The 26,649-nt window shown below is 54.9% G+C and overlaps 1 protein-coding gene across 1 annotated transcript in view; it reads right to left on the reverse strand.

Moving 5' to 3' along the window:
• Nucleotides 1-26,649, reverse strand: part of MINDY4 (MINDY lysine 48 deubiquitinase 4) — a 189,413-nt gene that overhangs the window by 92,906 nt on the left and 69,858 nt on the right. Inside the window, exons 12-13 of the mRNA XM_075315756.1 lie at nt 12,509-12,574; nt 11,747-11,814 (exon numbers count right to left, since the gene is read on the reverse strand). Coding sequence (XP_075171871.1) covers nt 11,747-11,814; nt 12,509-12,574 — 134 coding nt within the window. The remainder of the gene's footprint in view (nt 1-11,746; nt 11,815-12,508; nt 12,575-26,649) is intronic.

A 26,649-nucleotide genomic window follows, 5' to 3' on the forward strand; every position in this document is an offset into this window, starting at 1 on the left:
ATCGAGCCAGGGTGGCCTTAAAAGCCTGCGACCCTTTGCGCTTACCAGCGACAAGGACAAAGAGTGCATCCGAACGGCGCAGGGGCGCCGTGCGGGAAATGTAGATTCTGAGTGCTCTCACCAGATCTAACAAATGTAAATCCTTCTCATACCGATGAACTGCATGAGGACAAAACGAAGGCAAAGAGATATCCTGATTAAGATGAAAAGAGGATACCACCTTCGGGAGAAACTCCTGAATGGGGCGCAGCACTACCTTGTCCTGGTGGAAGACCAGGAAGGGAGCCTTGGATGACAGCGCTGCCAGCTCAGACACTCTCCGAAGAGATGTGATCGCTACCAGAAAAGCCACTTTCTGTGATAGTCTAGAAAGTGAAACCTCCCTCAGAGGCTCGAAGGGCGGCTTCTGGAGGGCAACTAGTACCCTGTTCAGATCCCATGGATCTAACGGCCGTTTGTACGGGGGAACGATATGGCAAACCCCCTGTAGGAACGTGCGCACCTTAGGAAGGCGTGCTAGACGCTTCTGAAAAAAGACGGATAGCGCCGAGACTTGTCCTTTAAGGGAGCCGAGCGACAAACCTTTTTCTAACCCAGATTGCAGGAAAGAAAGAAAGGTAGGCAATGCAAATGGCCAGGGAGACACTCCCTGAGCAGAGCACCAGGATAAGAATATCCTCCACGTTCTGTGGTAGATCTTAGCAGACGTGGGCTTCCTAGCCTGTCTCATGGTGGCAACGACCCCTTGGGATAAGCCTGAAGACGCTAGGATCCAGGACTCAATGGCCACACAGTCAGGTTAAGGGCCGCAGAATTCCGATGGAAAAAAGGCCCTTGGGACAGTAAGTCTGGTCGGTCTGGTAGTGCCCACGGATGGCCGACCGTGAGATGCCACAGATCCGGATACCACGCCCTCCTCGGCCAGTCTGGAGCGACGAGTATGACGCGGCTGCAGTCGGATCTGATCTTGCGTAGCACTCTGGGCAAGAGTGCCAGAGGTGGAAACACATAAGGGAGCCGGAACTGCGACCAATCTTGCACTAGGGCGTCTGCTGCTAGAGCTCTTTGATCGCGAGACCGTGCCATGAAGGTTGGGACCTTGTTGTTGTGCCGGGACGCCATTAGGTCGACGTCCGGCCTTCCCCATCGGCGACAGATTTCCTGAAACACGTCCGGGTGAAGGGACCATTCCCCTGCGTCCATGCCCTGGCGACTGAGGAAGTCTGCTTCCCAGTTTTCTACGTCGGGGATGTGAACCGCGGATATGGTGGAGGCCGTGGCTTCCACCCACATCATAATCCGCCGGACTTCCTGGAAGGCTTGCCGACTGCGTGTCCCCCCTTGGTGATTGATGTATGCCACCGCTGTGGAGTTGTCCGATTGAATTCGGATCTGCTTCCCTTCCAGCCACTGTTGGAAGGCTAGTAGGGCAAGATACACTGCTCTGATTTCCAGAACATTGATCTGAAGGGTGGACTCCTGCTGAGTCCACGTACCCTGAGCCCTGTGGTGGAGAAACACTGCTCCCCACCCTGACAGACTCGCGTCTGTCGTGACCACCGCCCAGGACGGTGGTAGGAAGGATCTTCCCTGTGATAATGAGGTGGAAAGGAGCCACCACTGCAGAGAGTCCTTGGCCGTCTGGGAAAGGGAGACTTTCCTGTCCAGGGATGTTGACTTCCCGTCCCATTGGCGGAGAATGTCCCATTGAAGTGGACGCAGATGAAACTGCGCAAACGGAACCGCCTCTATTGCCGCCACCATCTTCCCGAGGAAGTGCATGAGGCGTCTTAAGGAGTGCGACTGACTTTGAAGGAGAGCCTGCACCCCAGTCTGTAGAGACCGCTGCTTGTCCAGCGGAAGCTTCACTATCGCTGAGAGAGTATGAAACTCCATGCCAAGATACGTTAGTGATTGGGTCGGTGACAGATTTGACTTTGGGAAGTTGATGATCCACCCGAACGCCTGGAGAGTCTCCAGTGCAACATTCAGGCTGAGTTGGCATGCCTCTTGAGAGGGTGCCTTGACCAGTAGATCGTCCAAGTAAGGGATCACAGAGTGTCCGTGAGAGTGCAAGACTGCTACCACTGCCGCCATGATCTTGGTGAACACCCGAGGGGCTGTCGCCAGACCAAATGGCAGAGCTACGAACTGAAGATGGTCGTCTCCTATCACGAAGCGTAGAAAGCGTTGGTGCTCTGTAGCAATCGGCACGTGGAGATAAGCATCTTTGATGTCTATTGATGCTAGGAAATCTCCTTGAGACATTGAGGCAATGACTGAGCGGAGGGATTCCATCCGGAACCGCCTGGCGTTCACATGCTTGTTGAGCAGTTTTAGGTCCAGAACAGGACGGAAGGAGCCGTCCTTTTTTGGAACCACAAAGAGATTGGAGTAAAATCCTCGCCCCCGTTCCTGAGGGGGGACAGGGATCACGACTCCTTCTGCTCTTAGAGAGTCCACCGCCTGCAGCAGGGCATCTGCTCGGTTGGGGTGTGGGGAGGTTCTGAAGAACCGAAGTGGAGGCCGAGAACTGAACTCGATTCTGTACCCGCGAGACAAAATGTCTGTTACCCACCGGTCTTTGACCTGTGACAGCCAAATGTCGCAAAAGCGGGAGAGCCTGCCACCGACCGAGGATGCGGAGGGAGGAGGCCGAAAGTCATGAGGTAGCCGCTTTGGAAGCGGTTCCTCCATTTGCTTTCCTGGGGCGTGAGTGAGCCCGCCAGGAATCTGAGCTCCCTTGTTCTTTCTGAGTCCTTTTGGACGAGGAGAATTGGGCCTTGCCGGAGCCTCGAAAGGACCGAAACCTCGACTGCCACTTTTTCTGTTGAGGTTTACTTGCTCTGGGCTGTGGTAAGGAAGAGTCCTTACCCTTGGACTGTTTTATGATTTCAGCCAATGGCTCACCAAACAGTCTGTCTCTAGATAATGGCAAGCTGGTTAAGCATTTTTTGGAACCAGCATCTGCTTTCCAGTCCTTTAACCACAAGGCTCTGCGCAAAACCACAGAATTGGCGGACGCCATAGCGGTACGGCTCGTAGATTCTAGGACAGCATTGATAGCATAGGTCGCAAACGCAGACATTTGCGAAGTTAGGGACGCCACCTGCGGTACTGCTGGATGTATGATAGCATCCACCTGTGCTAAACCAGCTGAAATAGCTTGGAGTGCCCACACGGCCGCGAATGCTGGAGCAAACGACGCGCCGATAGCTTCATAGACAGATTTCAACCAAAGGTCCATCTGTCTGTCGTTGGCATCTTTAAGTGAAGCGCCATCCTCTACTGCGACTATGGATCTAGCCGCAAGCTTGGAAATTGGGGGATCCACCTTTGGACAGTGGGTCCAGCGTTTGGCCACCTCAGAGGGAAAAGGATAACGGGTATCCTTAGAACGTTTAGAGAAACGCTTGTCTGGATGAGCGTCGTGTTTCTGGATCGATTCTCTGAAATCAGAGTGGTCCAAAAAAGCACTTAATTTACGCTTGGGATATAGGAAATGGAACTTCTCCTGCTGTGCAGCTGCCTCCTCTGCAGAAGGGGCTGGGGGAGAAATATCCAACAGTCTATTAATTGCCGATATAAGGTCATTAACCATGGCGTCACCATCAGGGGCATCCAGATTGAGAGGGGCCTCAGGATTAGAATCCTGATCACCGTCCTCAGTCTCATCACAGAGAGACTCTTCTCGCTGAGACCCTGAGCAGTGTGATGACGTGGAGGGTCTTTCCCAGCGAGCTCGCTTAGGCTGCCTGGGACTGTCATCTGAGTCAGAGACTTCAGCCTGTGATGCTTGAGACCCCCTTGAAGTACGGATTAGTTCCAACTGAGGGGGACCGGAGAGCATAGACACAGCAGTGTCCATGGTCTGAGTAACTGGCCTGGACTGCAAGGTCTCCAGGATTTTTGTCATAGTCACAGACATTTTATCAGCAAAAACTGCAAAGTCTGTCCCCGTCACCGGGGCAGGGTTCACAGGCGTCTCTGCCTGGGCCACTACCACCATAGGCTCTGGCTGACGAAGTGCCACTGGGACTGAACATTGCACACAATGTGAGTCATTGGAGCCTGCCGGTAGATCAGCCCCACATGCAGTACAAACAGTGTACACAGCCTGTGCCTTGGCACCCTTGCGTTTTGCGGATGACATGTTGCTGCCTCCTCAGAGCAGTACAGGGTGTCCAGCCAAGAAGCGACCTTACAGTGCAACTATATATATATATGGTACCAAGAAAAAAGTACACTAATATAACACTGAGGCACTAGTGGGGCCAGCACTAAAGTGCTGCTTACCGCCCGCTTAGGAGCGGGTGTGTGGTCGCCGAAATCCCTTTAGTCTGGGTCTCCCAGAGCCTGCTGCCTTTCCCCAGCCAGACCGCATGTGTAATGGCTGCCGGCGTCCTTGTGGAGAGGGGGGGCGGGCCCTGGGCGTATACAGACGAAGAGCGGGAAGCCTGCTTCCCACTGTGCCTAGTGAGAGGGCTGGAGCATGTAAATAAAGCTCCAGCCCTCGGCGCTGCCAATTGAGCAGCGTCTCTCCCCTACCCTGATTGACAGGGTGGGGGCGGGAACGAAGCGGCGCTAGGCCGCAGAAGCCGGGGGCTAAAGTTAGAAGCGCCGCCGCCGTAAAAGCGCGGTCGGCGCCAAGTCCCCGGCGCACCACAAGTCGCAGCTGCGCCGCCGCTCCAGGAGCGGTCGGCGCAGTAGTTCCCAACATGTAACGTCACTCAGCAAAGCTGCAGTGACCTAACCCCAGCGCACAGCGCTACTGTCCCCGGCGCACTATAACGCTCAGCAAGCCTTGAGAGTGTCCGTGCCTGCCGGGGACACCGAGTACCTGAATGATGCAGGGCCTTGTCCCTGACTGTACTCATGCTCCAAATCCAGCAGGTTCTCTGGGTCTGTGGATGGAGCCCGGCCTCAGGGCTTGGGGGCCGGCAAGATCCCACTTCCACAGAGCCCTCCAGGGGATGTGGAAGGAAAACAGCATGTGGGCTCCAGCCTCTGTACCAGCAATAGGTACCTCAACCTTACAAGCACCACCGCGGGTGAGAAGGGAGCATGCTGGGGGCCCCATATGGGCCCTCTTTTCTTCCATCCGATATAGCCAGCAGCTACTGCTGACTACAAACAGTGGAGCTATGCGTGGATGTCTGACCTCCTTCGCACAAAGCAGAAAACTGGTGAGCCAGTGATCCCACTGGGGGTGTATAGCCAGAAGGGGAGGGGCCTTACACTTTTTAGTGTAATTGCTTTGTGTGGCCTCCGGAGGCAGTGCTATACACCCAATCGTCTGGGTCTCCCAATGGAGCGCCGAAGAAAAACCCAGCTCCAAGAGCCAAGCAGGGGGAGAAAAACCAGCTCCAAGAGCCAAGCAGGAGGAGAAAAACCAGCTCCAAGAGCCAAGCAGGAGGAGAAAACCAGCTCCAAGAGCCAAGCAGGGGGAGAAAACCCAGCTCCAAGAGCCAAGCAGGAGGAGAAAACCCAGCTCCAAGAGCCAAGCAGGGGGAGAAAACCCAGCTCCAAGAGCCAAGCAGGGGGAGAAAAAAACAGCTCCAAGAGCCAAGCAGGAGGAGAAAAACCAGCTCCAAGAGCCAAGCAGGAGGGGAAAAAACCAGCTCCAAGAGCCAAGCAGGAGGAGAAAAACCAGCTCCAAGAGCCAAGCAGGGGGAGAAAATCCAGCTCCAAGAGCCAAGCAGGAGGAGAAAAACCAGCTCCAAGAGCCAAGCAGGGGGAGAAAAAAACAGCTCCAAGAGCCAAGCAGGGGGAGAAAAAAACAGCTCCAAGAGCCAAGCAGGAGGAGAAAACCCAGCTCCAAGAGCCAAGCAGGAGGAGAAAACCCAGCTCCAAGAGCCAAGCAGGAGGGGAAAAAACCAGCTCCAAGAGCCAAGCAGGAGGAGAAAAACCAGCTCCAAGAGCCAAGCAGGAGGGGAAAAAACCAGCTCCAAGAGCCAAGCAGGGGGAGAAAAACCAGCTCCAAGAGCCAAGCAGGGGGAGAAAAACCAGCTCCAAGAGCCAAGCAGGAGGAGAAAAAACAGCTCCAAGAGCCAAGCAGGGGGAGAAAATGCTCCCCATTTATCCGCACCCCTCTACCCGCCGCCCTCTGCTGTGCCACGGGCGGCGGGGGGAGTCCTCTGCACCCCCCAATATCAGTGAGGCTGAAAATCCACAGCCTCGCTACAATTGTATCCAGTATCGATAGTGCTCTGTGCAGTGACTGTGTACTCCAGACTGACACACTGTAACGACTTACAGCAGAAACAGTGCTACAGCTGCTCTAAGTCAGGATCAGTAATGTATGTACACAGTGACTGCACCAGCAGAATAGTGAGTGCAGCTCTGGAGGATAATACAGGAGGTAACTCAGGATCAGTAATGTAATGTATGTACACAGTGACTGCACCAGCAGAATAGTGAGCGCAGCTCTGGAGTATAATACAGGAGGTAACTCAGGATCAGTAATGTAATGTATGTACACAGTGACTGCACCAGCAGAATAGTGAGCGCAGCTCTGGAGTATAATACAGGAGGTAACTCAGGATCAGTAATGTAATGTATGTACACAGTGACTGCACCAGCAGAATAGTGAGTGCAGCTCTGGAGTATAATACAGGAGGTAACTCAGGATCAGTAATGTAATGTATGTACACAGTGACTGCACCAGCAGAATAGTGAGTGCAGCTCTGGAGCATAATACAGGAGGTAACTCAGGATCAGTAATGTAATGTACGTACACAGTGACTGCACCAGCAGAATAGTGAGTGCAGCTCTGGAGTATAATACAGGAGGTAACTCAGGATCAGTAATGTATGTACATAGTGACTGCACCAGCAGAATAGTGAGTGCAGCTCTGGAGTATAATACAGGAGGTAACTCAGGATCAGTAATGTAATGTATGTACACAGTGACTGCACCAGCAGAATAGTGAGTGCAGCTCTGGAGTATAAGTGAGTGCAGCTCCTTCTCTTCGCCGCAGGCGTTCGGTGGGATGGTAAAAGTGAATTGTGAGCGCCTCATACTGCGATTAGGAGCTGGCAGGAGAAGCGATAAACAGCGGAGACCTCCCGGACAAGCGGAGAAATGATAAATCCGGGCAAAACCCACGTCCTGCCCCTGACGTCTCATCTCCAGCCAGAAGTATGTCAGTAATGTAAACTGCTCTGGCTGCACAACGGCCGTGCCAGAGCCTCCCCGGGCACACAGCGGGGTCAGACGCCCGCACACAGGAGCACACACACCGCCGGGGTCCAATGTACCAGGACGCGAGGGCGGCTCCGACAGTTAAAGGGGCACTCCATCTTACAAGTCCTCATACTATGCAACGAATCCAAGAGCTGAGCCAGATCCGCAGAGCACAAGTGATGGCTGTGTTATACAGCCGGCGCCCGGGAGCACTGCTGACATAGGAGCCAATGGCAACAGTATAAAGGGGCTTTCTAGGACACGGATACTTATGAGCCATCACTAGGATAAGTGATCAGCACCAGATCGATGGGGGTCCTACACTTGGCAGCCCACGCTGGAAAGGATGGGGACGGACTGTGACGGAGACGAACACAACAGTCCTGTACAGTGTTTAGTGATGACTCTACAAATACACGGAGCTGATCTGCAGTATCCAAGAAGTGTCCCTCCCCGCCCCACTGTTTACACCCAACAACCATAAGGGGTTAACTACAGCCGAAAAAAGTGTAAACCCACTATCTGCATAGATGCAAAAGATAGCATGATGGCTCAGGGGTCGGCACTGTGCGGTGCCTCAGGGGTCGGCACTGTGCGGTGCCTCAGGGGTCGGCACTGTGCGGTGCCTCAGGGGTCGGCACTGTGCGGTGCCTCAGGGGTCGGCACTGTGCGGTGCCTCAGGGGGTCGGCACTGTGCGGTGCCTCAGGGGGTCGGCACTGTGCGGTGCCTCAGGGGGTCGGCACTGTGCGGTGCCTCAGGGGGTCGGCACTGTGCGGTGGCTCAGGGGGTCGGCACTGTGCGGTGGCTCAGGGGGTCGGCACTGTGCGGTGGCTCAGGGGGTCGGCACTGTGCGGTGGCTCAGGGGGTCGGCACTGTGCGGTGGCTCAGGGGGTCGGCACTGTGCGGTGGCTCAGGGGGTCGGCACTGTGCGGTGGCTCAGGGGGTCGGCACTGTGCGGTGGCTCAGGGGGTCGGCACTGTGCGGTGGCTCAGGGGGTCGGCACTGTGCGGTGGCTCAGGGGTCAGCACTAGACCGTGGCTCAGGGGTCAGCACTAGACCGTGGCTCAGGGGTCAGCACTAGACCGTGGCTCAGGGGTCAGCACTAGACCGTGGCTCAGGGGTCAGCACTAGACCGTGGCTCAGGGGTCAGCACTAGACCGTGGCTCAGGGGTCAGCACTAGACCGTGGCTCAGGGGTCAGCACTAGACCGTGGCTCAGGGGTCAGCACTAGACCGTGGCTCAGGGGTCAGCACTAGACCGTGGCTCAGGGGTCAGCACTAGACCGTGGCTCAGGGGTCAGCACTAGACCGTGGCTCAGGGGTCAGCACTAGACCGTGGCTCAGGGGTCAGCACTAGACCGTGGCTCAGGGGTCAGCACTAGACCGTGGCTCAGGGGTCAGCACTAGACCGTGGCTCAGGGGTCAGCACTAGACCGTGGCTCAGGGGTCAGCACTAGACCGTGGCTCAGAGGTCAGCACTAGACCGTGGCTCAGGGGTCAGCACTAGACCGTGGTTCAGTGGTCAGCACTAGACCGTGGCTCAGGGGTCAGCACTAGACCGTGGCTCAGGGGTCAGCACTAGACCGTGGCTCAGGGGTCAGCACTAGACCGTGGCTCAGGGGTCAGCACTAGACCGTGGCTCAGGGGTCAGCACTAGACCGTGGCTCAGGGGTCAGCACTAGACCGTGGCTCAGGGGTCAGCACTAGACCGTGGCTCAGGGGTCAGCACTAGACCGTGGCTCAGGGGTCAGCACTAGACCGTGGCTCAGGGGTCAGCACTAGACCGTGGCTCAGGGGTCAGCACTAGACCGTGGCTCAGGGGTCAGCACTAGACCGTGGCTCAGGGGTCAGCACTAGACCGTGGCTCAGGGGTCAGCACTAGACCGTGGCTCAGGGGTCAGCACTAGACCGTGGCTCAGGGGTCAGCACTAGACCGTGGCTCAGGGGTCAGCACTAGACCGTGGCTCAGGGGTCAGCACTAGACCGTGGCTCCGGGGTCAGCACTAGACCGTGGCTCCGGGGTCAGCACTAGACGGTGGCTCAGGGGTCAGCACTAGACGGTGGCTCAGGGGTCAGCACTAGACGGTGGCTTAAGGGTCAGCTCTAGACCGTGGCTCAGGGGTCAGCACTAGACCGTGGCTTAAGGGTCAGCACTAGACCGTGGCTCAGGGGTCAGCACTATACGGTGGCTCAGGGGTCAGCACTGCAGTCTTGCAGTGCTGGAGTCCTGGGTTCAAATCCCAACAAGGACAACTTCCTCAAGGAGTTTGTATGTTCTCCCCATGTTTGCGTGGATTTCCTACTTGGGCTCCGGTTTCCGGTGTTCACCAAAGACATAGTGACTGACACCGAGACTGACACCGACCGAGACCGACCGACACCGACCGAGACCGACCGACACCGACCGACACCGACCGACACCGACCGACACCGACCGACACCGACCGACACCGACCGACACCGACAGAGACCGACACCGACAGAGACCGACAGAGACCGACACCGACAGAGACCGACACCGACAGAGACCGACACCGACAGAGACCGACACCGACAGAGACCGACACCGACAGAGACCGACACCGACAGAGACCGACACCGACAGAGACCGACACCGACAGAGACCGACACCGACAGAGACCGACAGAGACCGACACCGACAGAGACCGACACCGACAGAGACCGACACCGACAGAGACCGACACCGACAGAGACCGACACCGACAGAGACCGACACCGACAGAGACCGACACCGACAGAGACCGACACCGACAGAGACCGACACCGACAGAGACCGACACCGTCCGAGAGAGACAGAGACCAACACCGACCGAGAGAGACCGAGACCAACACCGACAGAGACCGACACCGAGACCGACACCGACCGAGACCGACCGAGACAGAGACCGACCGAGACAGAGACCGACCGAGACAGAGACCGACCGAGACAGAGACCGACCGAGACAGAGACCGACCAAGACAGAGACTGACCGAGACAGAGACCGAGACCGAGACTGACCGAGACTGACCGAGACCGAGACTGACCGAGACCGACAGAGACCGAGACCGACAGAGACCGACACCGACAGAGACCGAGACCGACAGAGACCGACACCGACAGAGACCGACACCGACAGAGACCGACACCGACAGAGACCGACACCGACAGAGACCGACAGAGACCGACACCGACAGAGACCGACACCGACAGAGACCGACACCGACAGAGACCGACACCGACAGAGACCGACACCGACAGAGACCGACACCGACAGAGACCGACACCGACAGAGACCGACACCGACAGAGACCGACACCGACAGAGACCGACAGAGACCGACACCGACAGAGACCGACACCGACAGAGACCGACACCGACAGAGACCGACACCGACAGAGACCGACACCGACAGAGACCGACACCGACAGAGACCGACACCGACAGAGACCGACACCGACAGAGACCGACACCGTCCGAGAGAGACAGAGACCAACACCGACCGAGAGAGACCGAGACCAACACCGACAGAGACCGACACCGAGACCGACACCGACCGAGACCGACCGAGACAGAGACCGACCGAGACAGAGACCGACCGAGACAGAGACCGACCGAGACAGAGACCGACCGAGACAGAGACCGACCGAGACAGAGACCGACCGAGACAGAGACTGACCGAGACAGAGACCGAGACTGACCGAGACCGAGACTGACCGAGACTGACCGAGACCGACAGAGACCGAGACCGACAGAGACCGAGACCGTCAGAGACCGAGACCGACAGAGACCGAGACCGACAGAGACCGAGACCGACAGAGACCGAGACCGACAGAGACCAAGACCGACAGAGACCAAGACCGACAGAGACCGAGACCGACTGACACAGACCGAGACCGACAGAGACCGACACCGAGAGGAGACAGAGACTGAGACCGACAGACAGAGACCGAGAGAGAGACCGAGAGACCTGCGTTTTTGTTGACAAGAACGGATCCAAAATGCATCCAAAATGCAGTGCCAGTGCACACTAAACATTTTGGTTGTGTTTTGACACCTCATTCATTTCAATGGGTGGAAAATGCAACCAGAACGCAGTGAAGAAGTGATGCGCTGCTTGCTTTTTACGCAACGATTTTGACAAATATTTGTCAAACAAAACACACTGCCTAAAAAAAAAAAAAACATGCGTGGGGAAATTTCTGAATTTTCATGGCCTTTGCTGGGGAAGCACAACGCATGCAAAAAAAAGCAACATGCGCACACAGCCTTAAACTAAGGGCCCGATTTATCAAGACCGGCATTATATAAGCCACGCTTGAAGAGGGGACGCGCTGGAGTCAGGGGTGCTTTTGATGGGGTGAACCTACATCTGACATCTTAAGGCAGTCATGTACGGACCGGCACAGCTCGTTATATGTTATATATATATATATATGTCCCGCCCCCGCCACGCCCCATCTCTGGCTGAACTGAGCGCTGGTCGCTGTCTATGGGGCTGCTGGAAACAGCGGAGTGCAGCGCTCATATTACATACAAACAGTATACATTATATATACTCACAGCTCAACCGATCTGGAGAAGACGACGGAGACAGTCAGCAAGATGCATCCGAAGGGGCCGCGCTCAAACTGGAAAATGAAACAGAAATGCTTCTGAGGTCTCGGGAATAAGCAGCGGAGGACATGGCTGGCCGCAGCTCCTGTGGAGAGGATCAGGCATGCTGAAATGCAACATGTCTGATCCTTCCTCACCCCCGATATCTGCATACACATTACACACTCTGATAAACCTGTAATGCATGTGGATTATAGTAACAAGAAACTATCACTTCCTCAATAGATGATTTGTGCCCCCCGTAAGAATAAAGCGGTGGTCCAGAACACGTGGCTATCTCTAATAGTGCCATAGAGAGTGAGGGAGTAGCACTGCCCCTGCTCCCCTGCCGGCCGATCCACACAGGGGTCTAATTACCCGTCCCAGCAATCACTGGGGGTCTCCATAGTGTTACTTTGGAGTAATAGGGGTGCACAATGTTTCCAGCCCTGCTCCCGGTGACCGCCCGTGGTCAGTGGCTGCTCGTCAGTGGCCGGGCTAGGTCACCAGCTCTGGAGGCGTGAAACGCGGCCATTCCCATAAAGGTGGTTATTATTTTCCTGCGGATTCTCCGTCCCTCTCCGAGCGATCAGCAGCCGGATATTCTCAGATTTATTCCGCCTTCGCAGTGACCCGAGACCCCGTGTAATTTCTGATTAACTCTCGCGGGAGCTTCCACTTACGGATGACACTAATAGGTTCACGATGTAACGCTGCGGAGCAATTCACCTGATTAATGTTCTGCTGCAGGAAGGTCACAAGATCCTCGTATTCTCTGAAGTTATACAGGACGAGCTGCGGGGAAGCGAGAATTCACATTAATGCAGGTCGCGTGTGACGCCGCACGACAGGTGTAATGTGCAGCGGCGAGGAATACAGGACACCGAGGCGCAGGAACGAGAAAGGAGGATAATAACGCCAGCAATCTCATTACAGTGTCTCCGTCAGCAAGGGACGACTGTCCAGACCGAGCACGGGACGACTGTCCAGACCAAGCCGGGGCGACTGTCCAGACCCAGCGCGGGGCGACTGTCCAGACCCAGCGCGGGGCGACTGTCCAGACCCAGCGCGGGGCGACTGTCCAGACCCTGCGCGGGGCGACTGTCCAGACCCAGCGCGGGGCGACTGTCCAGACCCAGCGCGGGGCGACTGTCCAGACCCAGCGCGGGGCGACTGTCCAGACCCAGCGCGGGGCGACTGTCCAGACCCAGCGCGGGGCGACTGTCCAGACCCAGCGCGGGGCGACTGTCCAGACCCAGCGCGGGGCGACTGTCCAGACCCAGCGCGGGGCGACTGTCCAGACCAAGCGCGGGGCGACTGTCCAAACCAAGCGCGGGGCGACTGTCCAAACCAAGCGCGGGGCGACTGTCCAAACCAAGCGCGGGGCGACTGTCCAAACCAAGCGCGGGGCGACTGTCCAAACCAAGCGCGGGGCGACTGTCCAAACCAAGCGCGGGGCGACTGTCCAAACCAAGCGCGGGGCGACTGTCCAAACCAAGCGCGGGGCGACTGTCCAAACCAAGCGCGGGGCGACTGTCCAAACCAAGCGCGGGGCGACTGTCCAAACCAAGCGCGGGGCGACTGTCCAAACCAAGCGCGGGGCGACTGTCCAAACCAAGCGCGGGGCGACTGTCCAAACCAAGCGCGGGGCGACTGTCCAAACCAAGCGCGGGGCGACTGCCCAAACCCAGCGCGGGGCGACTGCCCAAAACAAGTACAGGCGCTCGAACATGATGGCCACAAAACATTTAACTACTTCCATTCTGCTTCTTCTCCATCTATCTCCACCCTTCTGTGGCACTATAAAGCCAATGCTTTCTATTAAAGAGGATGAGAGGGTACTGGGGGGTGTAGAGAGCGGGAAAAGGGGGGGAAGGTGCACCTAAATCTTTGGTCATCGTGATGCACCGGGTGCCTGTACTCGATTTGAACAGACATTTTGTGCTGACAGAGAGGCCCTGAACTGACCTGTACTACACATATTTAATCAGCTGATACTCACAGTTCATTATACTTCAGAGCTGCACTCCCTATCCTGCTGGTGCAGTCACTGTCTACATACATTACTGATCCTGAGTTACCTCCTGTATTATACTCCAGAGCTGCACTCACTATTCTGCTGGTGCAGTCACTGAGTACATACATTACATTACTGATCCTGAGTTACCTCCTGTATTATACTCCAGAGCTGCACTCCCTATCCTGCTGGTGCAGTCAATGTGTACATACATTACTGATCCTGAGTTACCTCCTGTATTATACTCCAGAGCTGCACTCACTATTCTGCTGGTGCAGTCACTGTGTACATACATTACTGATCCTGAGTTACATCCTGTGAAATACTCCAGAGCTGCACTCACTATTCTGCTGGTGCAGTCACTGTGTACATACATTACATTACTGATCCTGAGTTACCACCTGTATTATACTCCAGAGCTGCACTCACTATTCTGCTGGTGCAGTCACTGTGTACATACATTACTGATCCTGAGTTACCTCCTGTATTATACTCCAGAGCTGCACTCACTATTCTGCTGGTGCAGTCACTGTGTACATACATTACATTACTGATCCTGAGTTACCACCTGTATTATACTCCAGAGCTGCACTCACTATTTCATATCTAACTTTTTACTGGAAACAGTCAGCAAGCAGGCTGTTGGACAGACATACAGATGTCTAATCGTAAAACAGTTAATGGTACATTCCAAGTGCAGCTGATATACTGAGCGGATTAGGAGTGGGCGGAGCCTGACAGTGATTGATGGCACACCATAGACCTGCGCTGTGTCCCGCTCCTCCCCCAGGAACCATTGCACTGCACCTTACGCTGTATAGTTCTATCATTTTTGGATTTTGGCTTTTTGTTTCTCTCCTTTCAGATGACATGGAGGATGACAAGGAGACCCTTTAAGCTTTATACATCATGTAACATGGGCGGCACGATGGCTCAGTGGTTAGCACTGCAATCTTATGGTGGCTCAGTGGTTAGCACTGCAGTCTTATGGTGGCTCAATGGTTAGCACTGCATTCTTGGGGGTGGCTCAGTGGTTAGCACTGCAGTCTTGGGGTGGCTCAGTGGTTAGCACTGCAGTCTTGGGGTGGCTCAGTGGTTAGCACTGCAGTCTTGGGGTGGCTCAGTGGTTAGCACTGCAGTCTTGGGGTGGCTCAGTGGTTAGCACTGCAGTCTTGGGGTGGCTCAGTGGTTAGCACTGCAGTCTTGGGGTGGCTCAGTGGTTAGCACTGCAGTCTTGGGGTGGCTCAGTGGTTAGCACTGCAGTCTTGTAGCGCTGGGGTCCTGGGTTCAAATCTCACCAAGGACACCATCAGCAGGAGTTTGTATGTTCTCCCCGTGTTTGCGTGGGTTTCCTCCGGGTTCTCCGGTTTCCTCCCACACTCCAAAGACATAAAGATAGGGACTTTAGATTGTGAGCCCCAATGGGGACAGTGTTACTGATGTATGTAAAGCGCTGTGGAATATGTTAGCGCTATATAAAAATAAAGATTTGATTTTGTTATTTAACTTGGAGCTGCCCTTTGGAGCGTGGGTTACAATGAAGGACACTGGCAGACACTGGATCACAAATATTGGGCATTGGCCTCCTGTGGCCGCGTCCAGGGTGACCCCTCGGAGCTTTCCATTGTGAGCCTCTGTCCAGGAGACGTACGGGAATATTACAAATCTTCCAAGGAGGCGAGGGGCCGCCCCGTCCTGGATAATGAATATTCTTGTCTTGTTTGCTCGCTCGTTGTTTTGCCAGCCTCCTGAAAGTTTTACACAGGGGGGAACAAAGCGATGCTGGTCCGGTGCCCGGAGGAGCTTACCATCCAATATGTAGAGTCTACGTCCCCCGCCACTGGGTGCAGGAGCGGATGTTTTAATTTAAAGGGCAATGCCACCCCACATTGTAGAGGATGTGGACACCTTTGGGGGAGGTGGTATATTTTTTTTAAATCCAACTCCCAGATTTTCATCATGAGATGCCGGCTGTGTCATTCAGCAGTATCCGCAGCGATCAGATCATGCTCCGATAGCTGCAGAGTCTTCACCAGGGGCGTGTGCTTGAACTCCTCCCTCCCAGACACGCCTCCATCAGCTGCTGAGCTGTGATTGGCTGCGTCTCAGAGGGCGGGGCGAGGGTACACGCCCCCAGAGAAGACTCTGAAGAAACGCCCAGTTGCACTAAAATCAAAGATTTCACATACCGCGCTCCAAAAGCCAAAGAAGGGAATTTTGTTTACTTACCGTAAATTCCTTTTCTTCTAGCTCCAATTGGGAGACCCAGACAATTGGGTGTATAGCTACTGCCTCCGGAGGCCACACAAAGTACTACACTTAAAAGTGTAAGGCCCCTCCCCTTCTGGCTATACACCCCCCCGTGGGATCACGGGCTCCTCAGTTTTAGTGCAAAAGCAAGAAGGAGGAAAGCCAATAACTGTTTTAAATACAAATTCAACCCGAGACACAACCTCGGAGAACTGAACTGTTCAACATGAACAACATGTGTACCCGAAAAAAACAAATTTCCTAAGAAAAACAGGGCGGGTGCTGGGTCTCCCAATTGGAGCTAGAAGAAAAGGAATTTACGGTAAGTAAACAAAATTCCCTTCTTCTTTGTCGCTCCTAATTGGGAGACCCAGACAATTGGGACGTCCAAAAGCAGTCCCTGGGTGGGTAAAAGAATACCTCGTGATAGGGCTGTCAGGCAGCCCTTTCTTACAGGTGAGCCACCGCCGCCTGAAGGACTTGTCTACCTAGGCCGGCATCCGCCGAAGCGTAGGTATGCACCTGATAATGCTTGGTAAAAGTGTGCAGACTCGACCAGGTAGCCGCCTGGCACACCTGCTGAGCCGTAGCCTGGTGCCGTAATGCCCAGGACGCACCCACGGCTCTGGTAGAATGGGCCTTCAGTCCTGATGGAATCGGAAGCCCAGCAGAACGGTAGGTGTGAAGAATTGGTTCCTTGATCCAACGCGCAAGGGTGGATTTGGAAGCTTGCGACCCTTTACGCTGACCAGCGACAAGGACAAAGAGTGCATCCGAGCGGCGCAGAGGCGCCGTGCGGGAAATGTAGATCCTGAGTGCTCTCACCAGATCCAATAAATGCAAACCTTTTTCAAAATGGTGAACTGGATGCGGACACAAAGACGGTAAAGTGATCTCTTGATTGAGATGAAAGGAAGATACCACCTTGGGAAGAAATTCTGGAATTGGACGCAGAACTACCTTGTCCTGGTGAAACACCAGGAATGGAGATCTGCATGATAACGCCGCCAGCTCGGACACTCTCCGAAGAGACGTGACCGCCACTAGAAAGGCCACTTTCTGTGAAAGACGAGAAAGGGAAACCTCCTTCATAGGCTCGAAAGGCGGCTTTTGGAGAGCAATTAGAACCTTGTTCAGGTCCCAGGGCTCCAATGGCCGCTTGTAAGGGGGGACGATATGACAAACCCCTTGCAGGAACGTGCGTCCCTGAGGAAGTCGCGCCAGGCGTTTCTGAAAAAATACGGATAGCGCGGAGACTTGACCCTTAAGGGAGCCAAGCGACAAACCTTTTTCCAACCCAGACTGCATCAAGGAAAGAAAAGTAGGCAATGCAAAAGGCCAGGGAGAAACTCCCTGAGCCGAGCACCAAGATAGGAATATCCTCCACGTCCTGTGGTAGATCTTGGCGGAGGATGGTTTCCTAGCCTGTCTCATGGTGGCAACCACTTCATGAGATAAACCTGAGGCCGCTAGGATCCAGGACTCAATGGCCACACAGTCAGGTTCAGGGCCACAGAATTCAGATGGAAAAACGGCCCTTGCGACAGCAAGTCTGGACGGTCTGGTAGTGCCCACGGATGGCCTACCGTGAGGTGCCACAGATCCGGGTACCACGACCTCCTTGGCCAGTCTGGAGCGACGAGAATGGCGCGGCGGCAGTAGGACCTGATTTTGCGGAGCACTCTGGGCAACAATGCCAGAGGTGGGAACAAATACGGTAGCCGGAACTGCGACCAATCTTGAACTAAGGCGTCTGACGCCAGAGCTCGGTGATCGTGAGACCGTGCCATGAAAACCGGGACCTTGTTGTTGTGCCGTGACGCCATCAGGTCGACGTCCGGCATCCCCCAGCGGCGACAGATCTCCTGAAACACGTCCGGGTGAAGGGACCATTCCCCTGCGTCCATGCCCTGGCGACTGAGAAAGTCTGCTTCCCAGTTTTCTACGCCTGGGATGTGAACGGCGGATATAGTGGATGCCGTGTCTTCCACCCACGTCAGAATCCGCCGGACTTCCTGGAAGGCTTGCCGACTGCGTGTTCCCCCTTGGTGGTTGATGTATGCCACCGCTGTGGAGTTGTCCGACTGAATTCGGATCTGCTTGCCTTCCAGCCACTGTTGGAAGGCTTGTAGGGCAAGATAGACTACTCTGATCTCCAGAACATTGATCTGAAGGGTGGACTCTTTCCGAGTCCACGTACCCTGAGCCCTGTGGTGGAGAAACACTGCTCCCCACCCTGATAGACTCGCATCTGTCGTGACCACCGCCCAGGATGGGGGTAGGAACGACTTTCCTTTTGACAATGAGGTGGGAAGAAGCCACCACCGGAGAGATTCCTTGGCTGCCTGAGAGAGGGAGACCTCCCTGTCGAGGGACGTCGACTTCCCGTCCCATTGGCGGAGAATGTCCCATTGTAGTGGACGCAGATGAAACTGCGCAAAAGGAACTGCTTCCATTGCTGCTACCATCTTCCCTAGGAAGTGCATGAGGCGCCTCAAGGGGTGCGACTGGCCCTGAAGGAGAGATTGCACCCCTATCTGTAGCGAGCACTGTTTGTCCAGTGGAAGTTTCACTATCGCTGAGAGAGTATGAAACTCCATGCCAAGATATGTTAGTGATTGGGTCGGGGTTAGATTTGACTTTGAAAAGTTGATAATCCACCCGAAACTCTGGAGAGTCTTCAGTGCCACGTTCAGGCTGTGTTGGCATGCCTCTTGAGAGGGTGCCTTGATAAGTAGATCGTCTAAATACGGGATCACGGAGTGACCTTGCGAGTGCAGGACTGCTACTACTGCTGCCATGACCTTGGTGAAGACCCGAGGGGCTGTCGCCAGCCCGAAAGGTAGAGCTACGAACTGCAGGTGTTCGCTTCCTATAACGAAGCGTAGAAAACGCTGATGCTCTGGCGCAATTGGCACGTGGAGATAAGCATCCTTGATGTCTATTGATGCTAGGAAATCTCCTTGAGACATTGAGGCGATAACGGAGCGGAGAGATTCCATCCTGAACCTCCTGGTTTTTACGTGTTTGTTGAGCAGCTTTAGATCCAGGACGGGACGGAACGACCCGTCTTTCTTTGGCACCACAAACAATTTGGAGTAAAAACCGTGACCTTGTTCCTGAAGAGGAACAGAAGTCACCACTCCTTCCGCCTTTAGAGCGGACACCGCTTGCAGCAGAGCATCGGCTCGGTCGGGAAGTTCTGAAGAAGCGAGTTGGAGGACGAGAGCAGAACTCTATCCTGTACCCGTGAGACAGAATGTCTCTCACCCAACGGTCTTTGACCTGTGACAACCAAATGTCGCCAAAGCGGGAGAGCCTGCCACCGACCGAGGATGCGGAGAGAGGAGGCTGAGAGTCATGAGGAAGCCGTCTTGGTAACGGTTCTTCCGGCTGGCTTTTTTGGGCGTGATTGAGTCCGCCACGAATCTGAGCCCCTCTGATCCTTTTGAGTCCTTTTGGACGAGTAGAATTGGGACCTGCCTGAGCCTCGAAAGGACCGAAAACCAGACTGTCCCCTCCTCTGTTGAGGTTTGTTTTGTCTGGGCTGAGGTAAGGATGAATCCTTACCCTTGGAGTGTTTAATGATTTCATCCAAACGCTCCCCAAACAATCGGTCACGAGAAAAGAAGGGAATTTTGTTACTTACCGTAAATTCCTTTTCTTCTAGCTCCTATTGGGAGACCCAGACGATTGGGTGTATAGCACTGCCTCCGGAGGCCACACAAAGCAATTATACTAAAAAGTGTAAGGCCCCTCCCCTTCTGGCTATACACCCCCAGTGGGATCACTGGCTCACCAGTTTTAGTGCAAAAGCAAGAAGGAGGAAAGCCAATAACTGGTTTAAACAAATTCACTCCGAAGTAACGTCGGAGAACTGAAAACCGTTCAACATGAACAACATGTGTACCCGAAAAACAACCAAAAGTCCCGAAGGACAACAGGGCGGGTGCTGGGTCTCCCAATAGGAGCTAGAAGAAAAGGAATTTACGGTAAGTAACAAAATTCCCTTCTTCTTCGGCGCTCCATTGGGAGACCCAGACGATTGGGACGTCCAAAAGCTGTCCCTGGGTGGGTAAAGAAATACCTCATGTTAGAGCTGCGAAGACAGCCCTCCCCTACGGGGAGGCAACTGCCGCCTGCAGGACTCTTCTACCTAGGCTGGCGTCCGCCGAAGCATAGGTATGCACCTGATAATGTTTGGTGAAAGTGTGCAGACTCGACCAGGTAGCTGCCTGGCACACCTGTTGAGCTGTAGCCTGGTGTCGCAATGCCCAGGACGCACCCACGGCTCTGGTAGAATGGGCCTTCAGCCCTGATGGAACCGGAAGCCCAGCAGAACGGTAGGCTTCAAGAATTGGTTCTTTGATCCATCGAGCCAGGGTAGCCTTAGAAGCCTGCGACCCTTTGCGCTTACCAGCGACAAGGACAAAGAGTGCATCCGAACGGCGCAGGGGCGCCGTGCGGGAAATGTAGATTCTGAGTGCTCTCACCAGATCTAACAAATGTAAATCCTTCTCATACCGATGAACTGCATGAGGACAAAACGAAGGCAAAGAGATATCCTGATTAAGATGAAAAGAGGATACCACCTTCGGGAGAAACTCCTGAATGGGGCGCTCCCTTTAGTCTGGGTCTCCCAGAGCCTGCTGCCTTTCCCCAGCCAGACTGCATGTGTAATGGCTGCCGGCGTCCTTGTGGAGAGGGGGGGCGGGCCCTGGGCGTATACAGACGAAGAGCGGGAAGCCTGCTTCCCACTGTGCCTAGTGAGAGGGCTGGAGCATGTAAATAAAGCTCCAGCCCTCGGCGCTGCCAATTGAGCAGCGTCTCTCCCCTACCCTGATTGACAGGGTGGGGGCGGGAACGAAGCGGCGCTAGGCCGCAGAAGCCGGGGGCTAAAGTTAGAAGCGCCGCCGCCGTAAAAGCGCGGTCGGCGCAAAGTCCCCGGCGCACCACAAGTCGCAGCTGCGCCGCCGCTCCAGTAGCGGTCGGCGCAGTAGTTCCCAACATGTAACGTCACTCAGCAAAGCTGCAGTGACCTAACCCCAGCGCACAGCGCTACTGTCCCCGGCGCACTATAACGCTCAGCAAGCCTTGAGAGTGTCCGTGCCTGCCGGGGACACAGAGTACCTGAAAGTTGCAGGGCCTTGTCCCTGAACGGCACTCCCGCTCCAAATCCAGCAGGTTCTCTGGGTCTGTGGATGGAGCCCGGCCTCAGGGCTTGGGGGCCGGCAAGATCCCACTTCCACAGAGCCCTCCAGGGGATGTGGAAGGAAAACAGCATGTGGACTCCAGCCTCTGTACCAGCAATAGGTACCTCAACCTTACAAGCACCACCGCGGGTGAGAAGGGAGCATGCTGGGGGCCCCATATGGGCCCTCTTTTCTTCCATCCGATAGAGCCAGCAGCTACTGCTTACAAACAGTGGAGCTATGCGTGGATGTCTGACCTCCTTCGCACAAAGCAGAAAACTGGTGAGCCAGTGATCCCACTGGGGGTGTATAGCCAGAAGGGGAGGGGCCTTACACTTTTTAGTGTAATTGCTTTGTGTGGCCTCCGGAGGCAGTGCTATACACCCAATCGTCTGGGTCTCCCAATGGAGCGCCGAAGAAAGGCAAACTGGTTAAGCACTTCTTGGAAGCAGAATCTGCTTTCCATTCTCTCAACCACAGGGCTCTGCGTAAAACCACAGAGTTGGCTGATGCCACCGCCGTACGGCTCGTAGAGTCCAGGACAGCATTAATCGCGTAAGACGCGAATGCAGACATTTGAGAGGTCAAGGGTGCTACCTGCGGAGCAGATGTACGTGTGACCGTGTCGACCTGTGTAAGCCCAGCTGAAATAGCTTGGAGTGCCCATACGGCTGCGAATGCTGGCGCCAACGACGCTCCAATAGCTTCATAGATGGATTTTAACCACAGCTCCATCTGCCTGTCAGTGGCATCTTTAAGTGCCGCCCCATCTTCCACTGCAACTAGAGATCTGGCTGCAAGCCTGGAGATTGGAGGGTCCACCTTGGGACACTGGGTCCAGCCCTTGACCACGTCAGGGGGAAAAGGATAGCGTGTATCTTTAAGCCGTTTGGAAAACCGCTTCTCAGGATAAGCGTGGTGTTTCTGGATTGCGTCTCTAAAGTCAGAGTGGTCCAGAAACGTGCTTAATTTACGCTTGGGATACCTGAAATGGAATTTCTCCTGCTGTGAAGCTGCCTCCTCCGCAGGAGGAGCTTGTGGAGAAATATCTAACATCTTATTGATGGACGCTATAAGATCATTCACTATGGCGTCACCATCCGGGGTATCTAGATTGAGAGCGGCCCCAGCATCAGACTCCTGATCAGTTACATCCGCCTCATCACACAGAGAGTCGTCCCGCTGGGACCCTGACCAGTGTGATGAAGTTGAGGGTCGCTCATAGCGAGCCCGCTTAGGTTGTCTGGGACTGTCGTCCGAGTCAGAGCCGTCACCCTGGGGTGCATATGACACCCCCGGAGCTAGGAAGTGGTCCAGCTGAGGGGGACCAGGGGGCAATGAATCAACAGTGCCCATGGTCTGAGTTACTGGTCTAGACTGCAATGTTTCAAGAATTTTAGACATAGTCATAGACAATCTGTCAGCAAAAACTGCAAACTCCGTCCCTGTCACCTGGACAGCATTTACAGGTGGTTCTCCCTGGGTCACCTCTAGCAGCGGCCCCGGCTGAGCAATTGCCACAGGGGCCGAGCACTGCACACAATGGGGGTCAGTGGAACCTGCCGGTAGAGTAGCCCCACATGCGGTACAAGCAGCATATAAAGTCCGTGCCTTGGCACTTTTGCTTTTTGCGGACGACATGCTGTTATCTCCTTGAGAAATCTAAGGAGGGTATATGGCAGAAATCACCAGCGACCGTACAGTGTAAAGTATTGCCAGCACAAAATACAAAGTACACTATGGCACAAGTGGGGGAGAGCCCTTGAGGGCTGCTTACCGCCCGCTGAAAAGCGGGTGTGAGATCGTAAAATCCCTTGTCTGGGTCTCCCAGCCTCCCCTCCGCAGTTCAGCGTGCAGGCAGGAATGGCTGCCGGCGTCGTGTGAAGAGGGGCGGACCGTGGGCGTCCCAAACAAAAGAGCGGGAAACTGCGTCCCCCTGTGCCTAGTGTGAGGGCTGGAGTATGTAAAACAGACTCCAGCTCTTAGCGCTGCTGGTCTGTACAGCGTCCCGCCCTCCTCCTGACTGGCAGGTCTGGGGGCGGGAACGATACGAACTAGGCCGCAAAAGCCGGGGACTGTAGTAATCTAGCGCGGCCGTCATATATGCACGGCCAGCGCGGAAGTCCCCGGCGCACCACAAATCCCAGCCGCGACCAGTAAACACTGACCCCAGCGGCCGGATCGGCCGATCGTACTAAGTCTCCTCACTCAGCAGAGCTGTAGTGAGTAACGGCACCAGCGCAGCAGCGCTGTTTACCCCGGCGCACTAACACACCCAGCAATGCTGCAGTGTGCGTGCGATAAGCACGGGGACACGGAGTACCTTGATGGAGCAGGGTCCTGTCCCTGAGAAAACTCCGCTCCGTATCCAGCAGATCCTCCAGGGGCTGTGGATGGAGCACGGCCTCAGTGCCCGGAGACCGGTAAAGTCCCACTTCACCCAGAGCCCTAATGGGGATGGGGAAGGAATCAGCATGTGGGCTCCAGCCTCCGTACCCGCAATGGGTACCTCAACCTTAACAAACACCGCCGACAGAAAGTGGGGTGAGAAGGGAGCATGCTGGGGGCCCTAGTATGGGCCCTCTTTTCTTCCATCCGACATAGTCAGCAGCTGCTGCTGACTAAACAGTGGAGCTATGCGTGCATGTCTGACCTCCTTCGCACAAAGCATAAAACTGAGGAGCCCGTGATCCCACGGGGGGTGTATAGCCAGAAGGGGAGGGGCCTTACACTTTTAAGTGTAGTACTTTGTGTGGCCTCCGGAGGCAGTAGCTATACACCCAATTGTCTGGGTCTCCCAATTAGGAGCGACAAAGAAGAAGGGAATTTTGTTACTTACCGTAAATTCCTTTTCTTCTAGCTCCTATTGGGAGACCCAGACGATTGGGGTGTATAGCACTGCCTCCGGAGGCCACACAAAGCAATTACACTAAAAAGTGTAAGGCCCCTCCCCTTCTGGCTATACACCCCCAGTGGGATCACTGGCTCACCAGTTTTAGTGCAAAAGCAAGAAGGAGGAAAGCCAATAACTGGTTTAAACAAATTCACTCCGAAGTAACGTCGGAGAACTGAAAACCATTCAACATGAACAACATGTGTACCCGAAAAACAACCAAAAATCCCGAAGGACAACAGGGCGGGTGCTGGGTCTCCCAATAGGAGCTAGAAGAAAAGGAATTTACGGTAAGTAACAAAATTCCCTTCTTCTTCGGCGCTCCATTGGGAGACCCAGACGATTGGGACGTCCAAAAGCTGTCCCTGGGTGGGTAAAGAAATACCTCATGTTAGAGCTGCAAAGACAGCCCTCCCCTACGGGGAGGCAACTGCCGCCTGCAGGACTCTTCTACCTAGGCTGGCGTCCGCCGAAGCATAGGTATGCACCTGATAATGCTTGGTGAAAGTGTGCAGACTCGACCAGGTAGTTGCCTGGCACACCTGTTGAGCCGTAGCCTGGTGTCGTAATGCCCAGGACGCACCCACGGCTCTGGTAGAATGGGCCTTCAGCCCTGATGGAACCGGAAGCCCAGCAGAACGGTAGGCTTCAAGAATTGGTTCTTTGATCCATCGAGCCAGGGTGGCTTTTGAAGCCTGCGACCCTTTGCGCTTACCAGCGACAAGGACAAAGAGTGCATCCGAGCGGCGCAGGGGCGCCGTGCGGGAAATGTAGATTCTGAGTGCTCTCACCAGATCCAACAAATGTAAATCCTTTTCATACCGATGAACTGCATGCGGATAAAAGGAAGGCAAGGAGATATCCTGATTAAGATGAAAAGAGGATACCACCTTAGGGAGAAACTCCTGAATGGGGCGCAGCACTACCTTGTCCTGGTGGAACACCAGGAAAGGAGCCTTGGATGACAGCGCTGCTAGTTCGGACACTCTCCGAAGAGACGTGACCGCTACCAGAAAGGCCACTTTCTGTGAGAGTCGAGAAAGTGACACATCCCTCAGAGGCTCGAAGGGCGGCTTCTGGAGAGCAACAAGGACCTTGTTTAGATCCCACGGATCTAACGGCCGCCTGTACGGAGGTACGATATGACAAACCCCCTGCAGGAACGTGCGCACCTGAGAAAGTCGTGCTAGACGCTTCTGAAAAAACACGGATAGTGCCGAGACTTGCCCTTTAAGGGAGCCGAGCGACAAGCCCTTTTCCAACCCAGATTGCAGGAAGGAAAGAAAGACAGGTAACGCGAATGGCCAGGGAGACACTCCTTGTGCAGAGCACCAGGATAAGAAAATCTTCCACGTTCTGTGGTAGATCTTAGCAGAAGTGGACTTCCTAGCCTGTCTCATGGTGGCCACGACCCCTTGGGATAATCCTGAAGACGCTAGGATCCAGGACTCAATGGCCACACAGTCAGGTTCAGGGCCGCAGAATTCCGATGGAAAAACGGCCCTTGGGACAGTAAGTCTGGACGGTCTGGTAGTGCCCACGGTTGGCCGACCGTGAGATGCCACAGATCCGGGTACCACGACCTCCTCGGCCAGTCTGGGGCGACGAGTATGACGCGGCCGCAATCGGATCTGATCTTGCGTAACACTCTGGGCAAGAGTGCCAGAGGTGGAAACACATAAGGGAGCCGGAACTGCGACCAATCTTGCACTAAGGCGTCTGCCGCCAGAGCTCTTTGATCGCGAGACCGCGCTATGAAGGTCGGGACCTTGTTGTTGTGCCGAGACGCCATTAGGTCGACGTCCGGCACCCCCCAGCGGCGGCAGATTTCCTGAAACACGTCCGGGTGAAGGGACCATTCCCCTGCGTCCATGCCCTGGCGACTGAGGAAGTCTGCTTCCCAGTTTTCTACGCCCGGGATGTGAACTGCTGATATGGTGGATGCTCTTTCCTCTACCCACATCAGAATCCGCCTGACTTCCTGGAAGGCTTGCCGACTGCGTGTCCCTCCTTGGTGGTTGATGTATGCCACCGCTGTGGAGTTGTCCGACTGAATTCGGATCTGTTTTCCTTCCAGCCACTGCTGGAAGGCTAATAGGGCAAGATACACTGCCCTGATCTCCAGAACATTGATCTGAAGGGTGGATTCCTGCTGAGTCCACGTCCCTTGAGCCCTGTGGTGGAGAAAAACTGCTCCCCACCCTGACAGACTCGCGTCTGTCGTGACCACTGCCCAGGATGGGGGCAGGAATGATCTTCCCTGCGATAATGAGGTGGGAAGAAGCCACCATAGCAAAGAATCCTTGGCCGTCTGAGAAAGGGAGACTTTCCTGTCTAGGGAAGTTGTCTTCCCGTCCCATTGGCGGAGAATGTCCCATTGAAGTGGACGCAGATGAAACTGCGCGAACGGGACTGCCTCCATTGCTGCCACCATCTTCCCTAGGAAGTGCATGAGGCGCCTTAAGGGGTGCGACTGACCCTGAAGGAGAGACTGCACCCCTGTCTGTAGAGACCGCTG

Source organism: Anomaloglossus baeobatrachus, chromosome 6, assembly GCF_048569485.1.
Source record: "Anomaloglossus baeobatrachus isolate aAnoBae1 chromosome 6, aAnoBae1.hap1, whole genome shotgun sequence".
NCBI lineage: Eukaryota > Metazoa > Chordata > Amphibia > Anura > Aromobatidae > Anomaloglossus > Anomaloglossus baeobatrachus.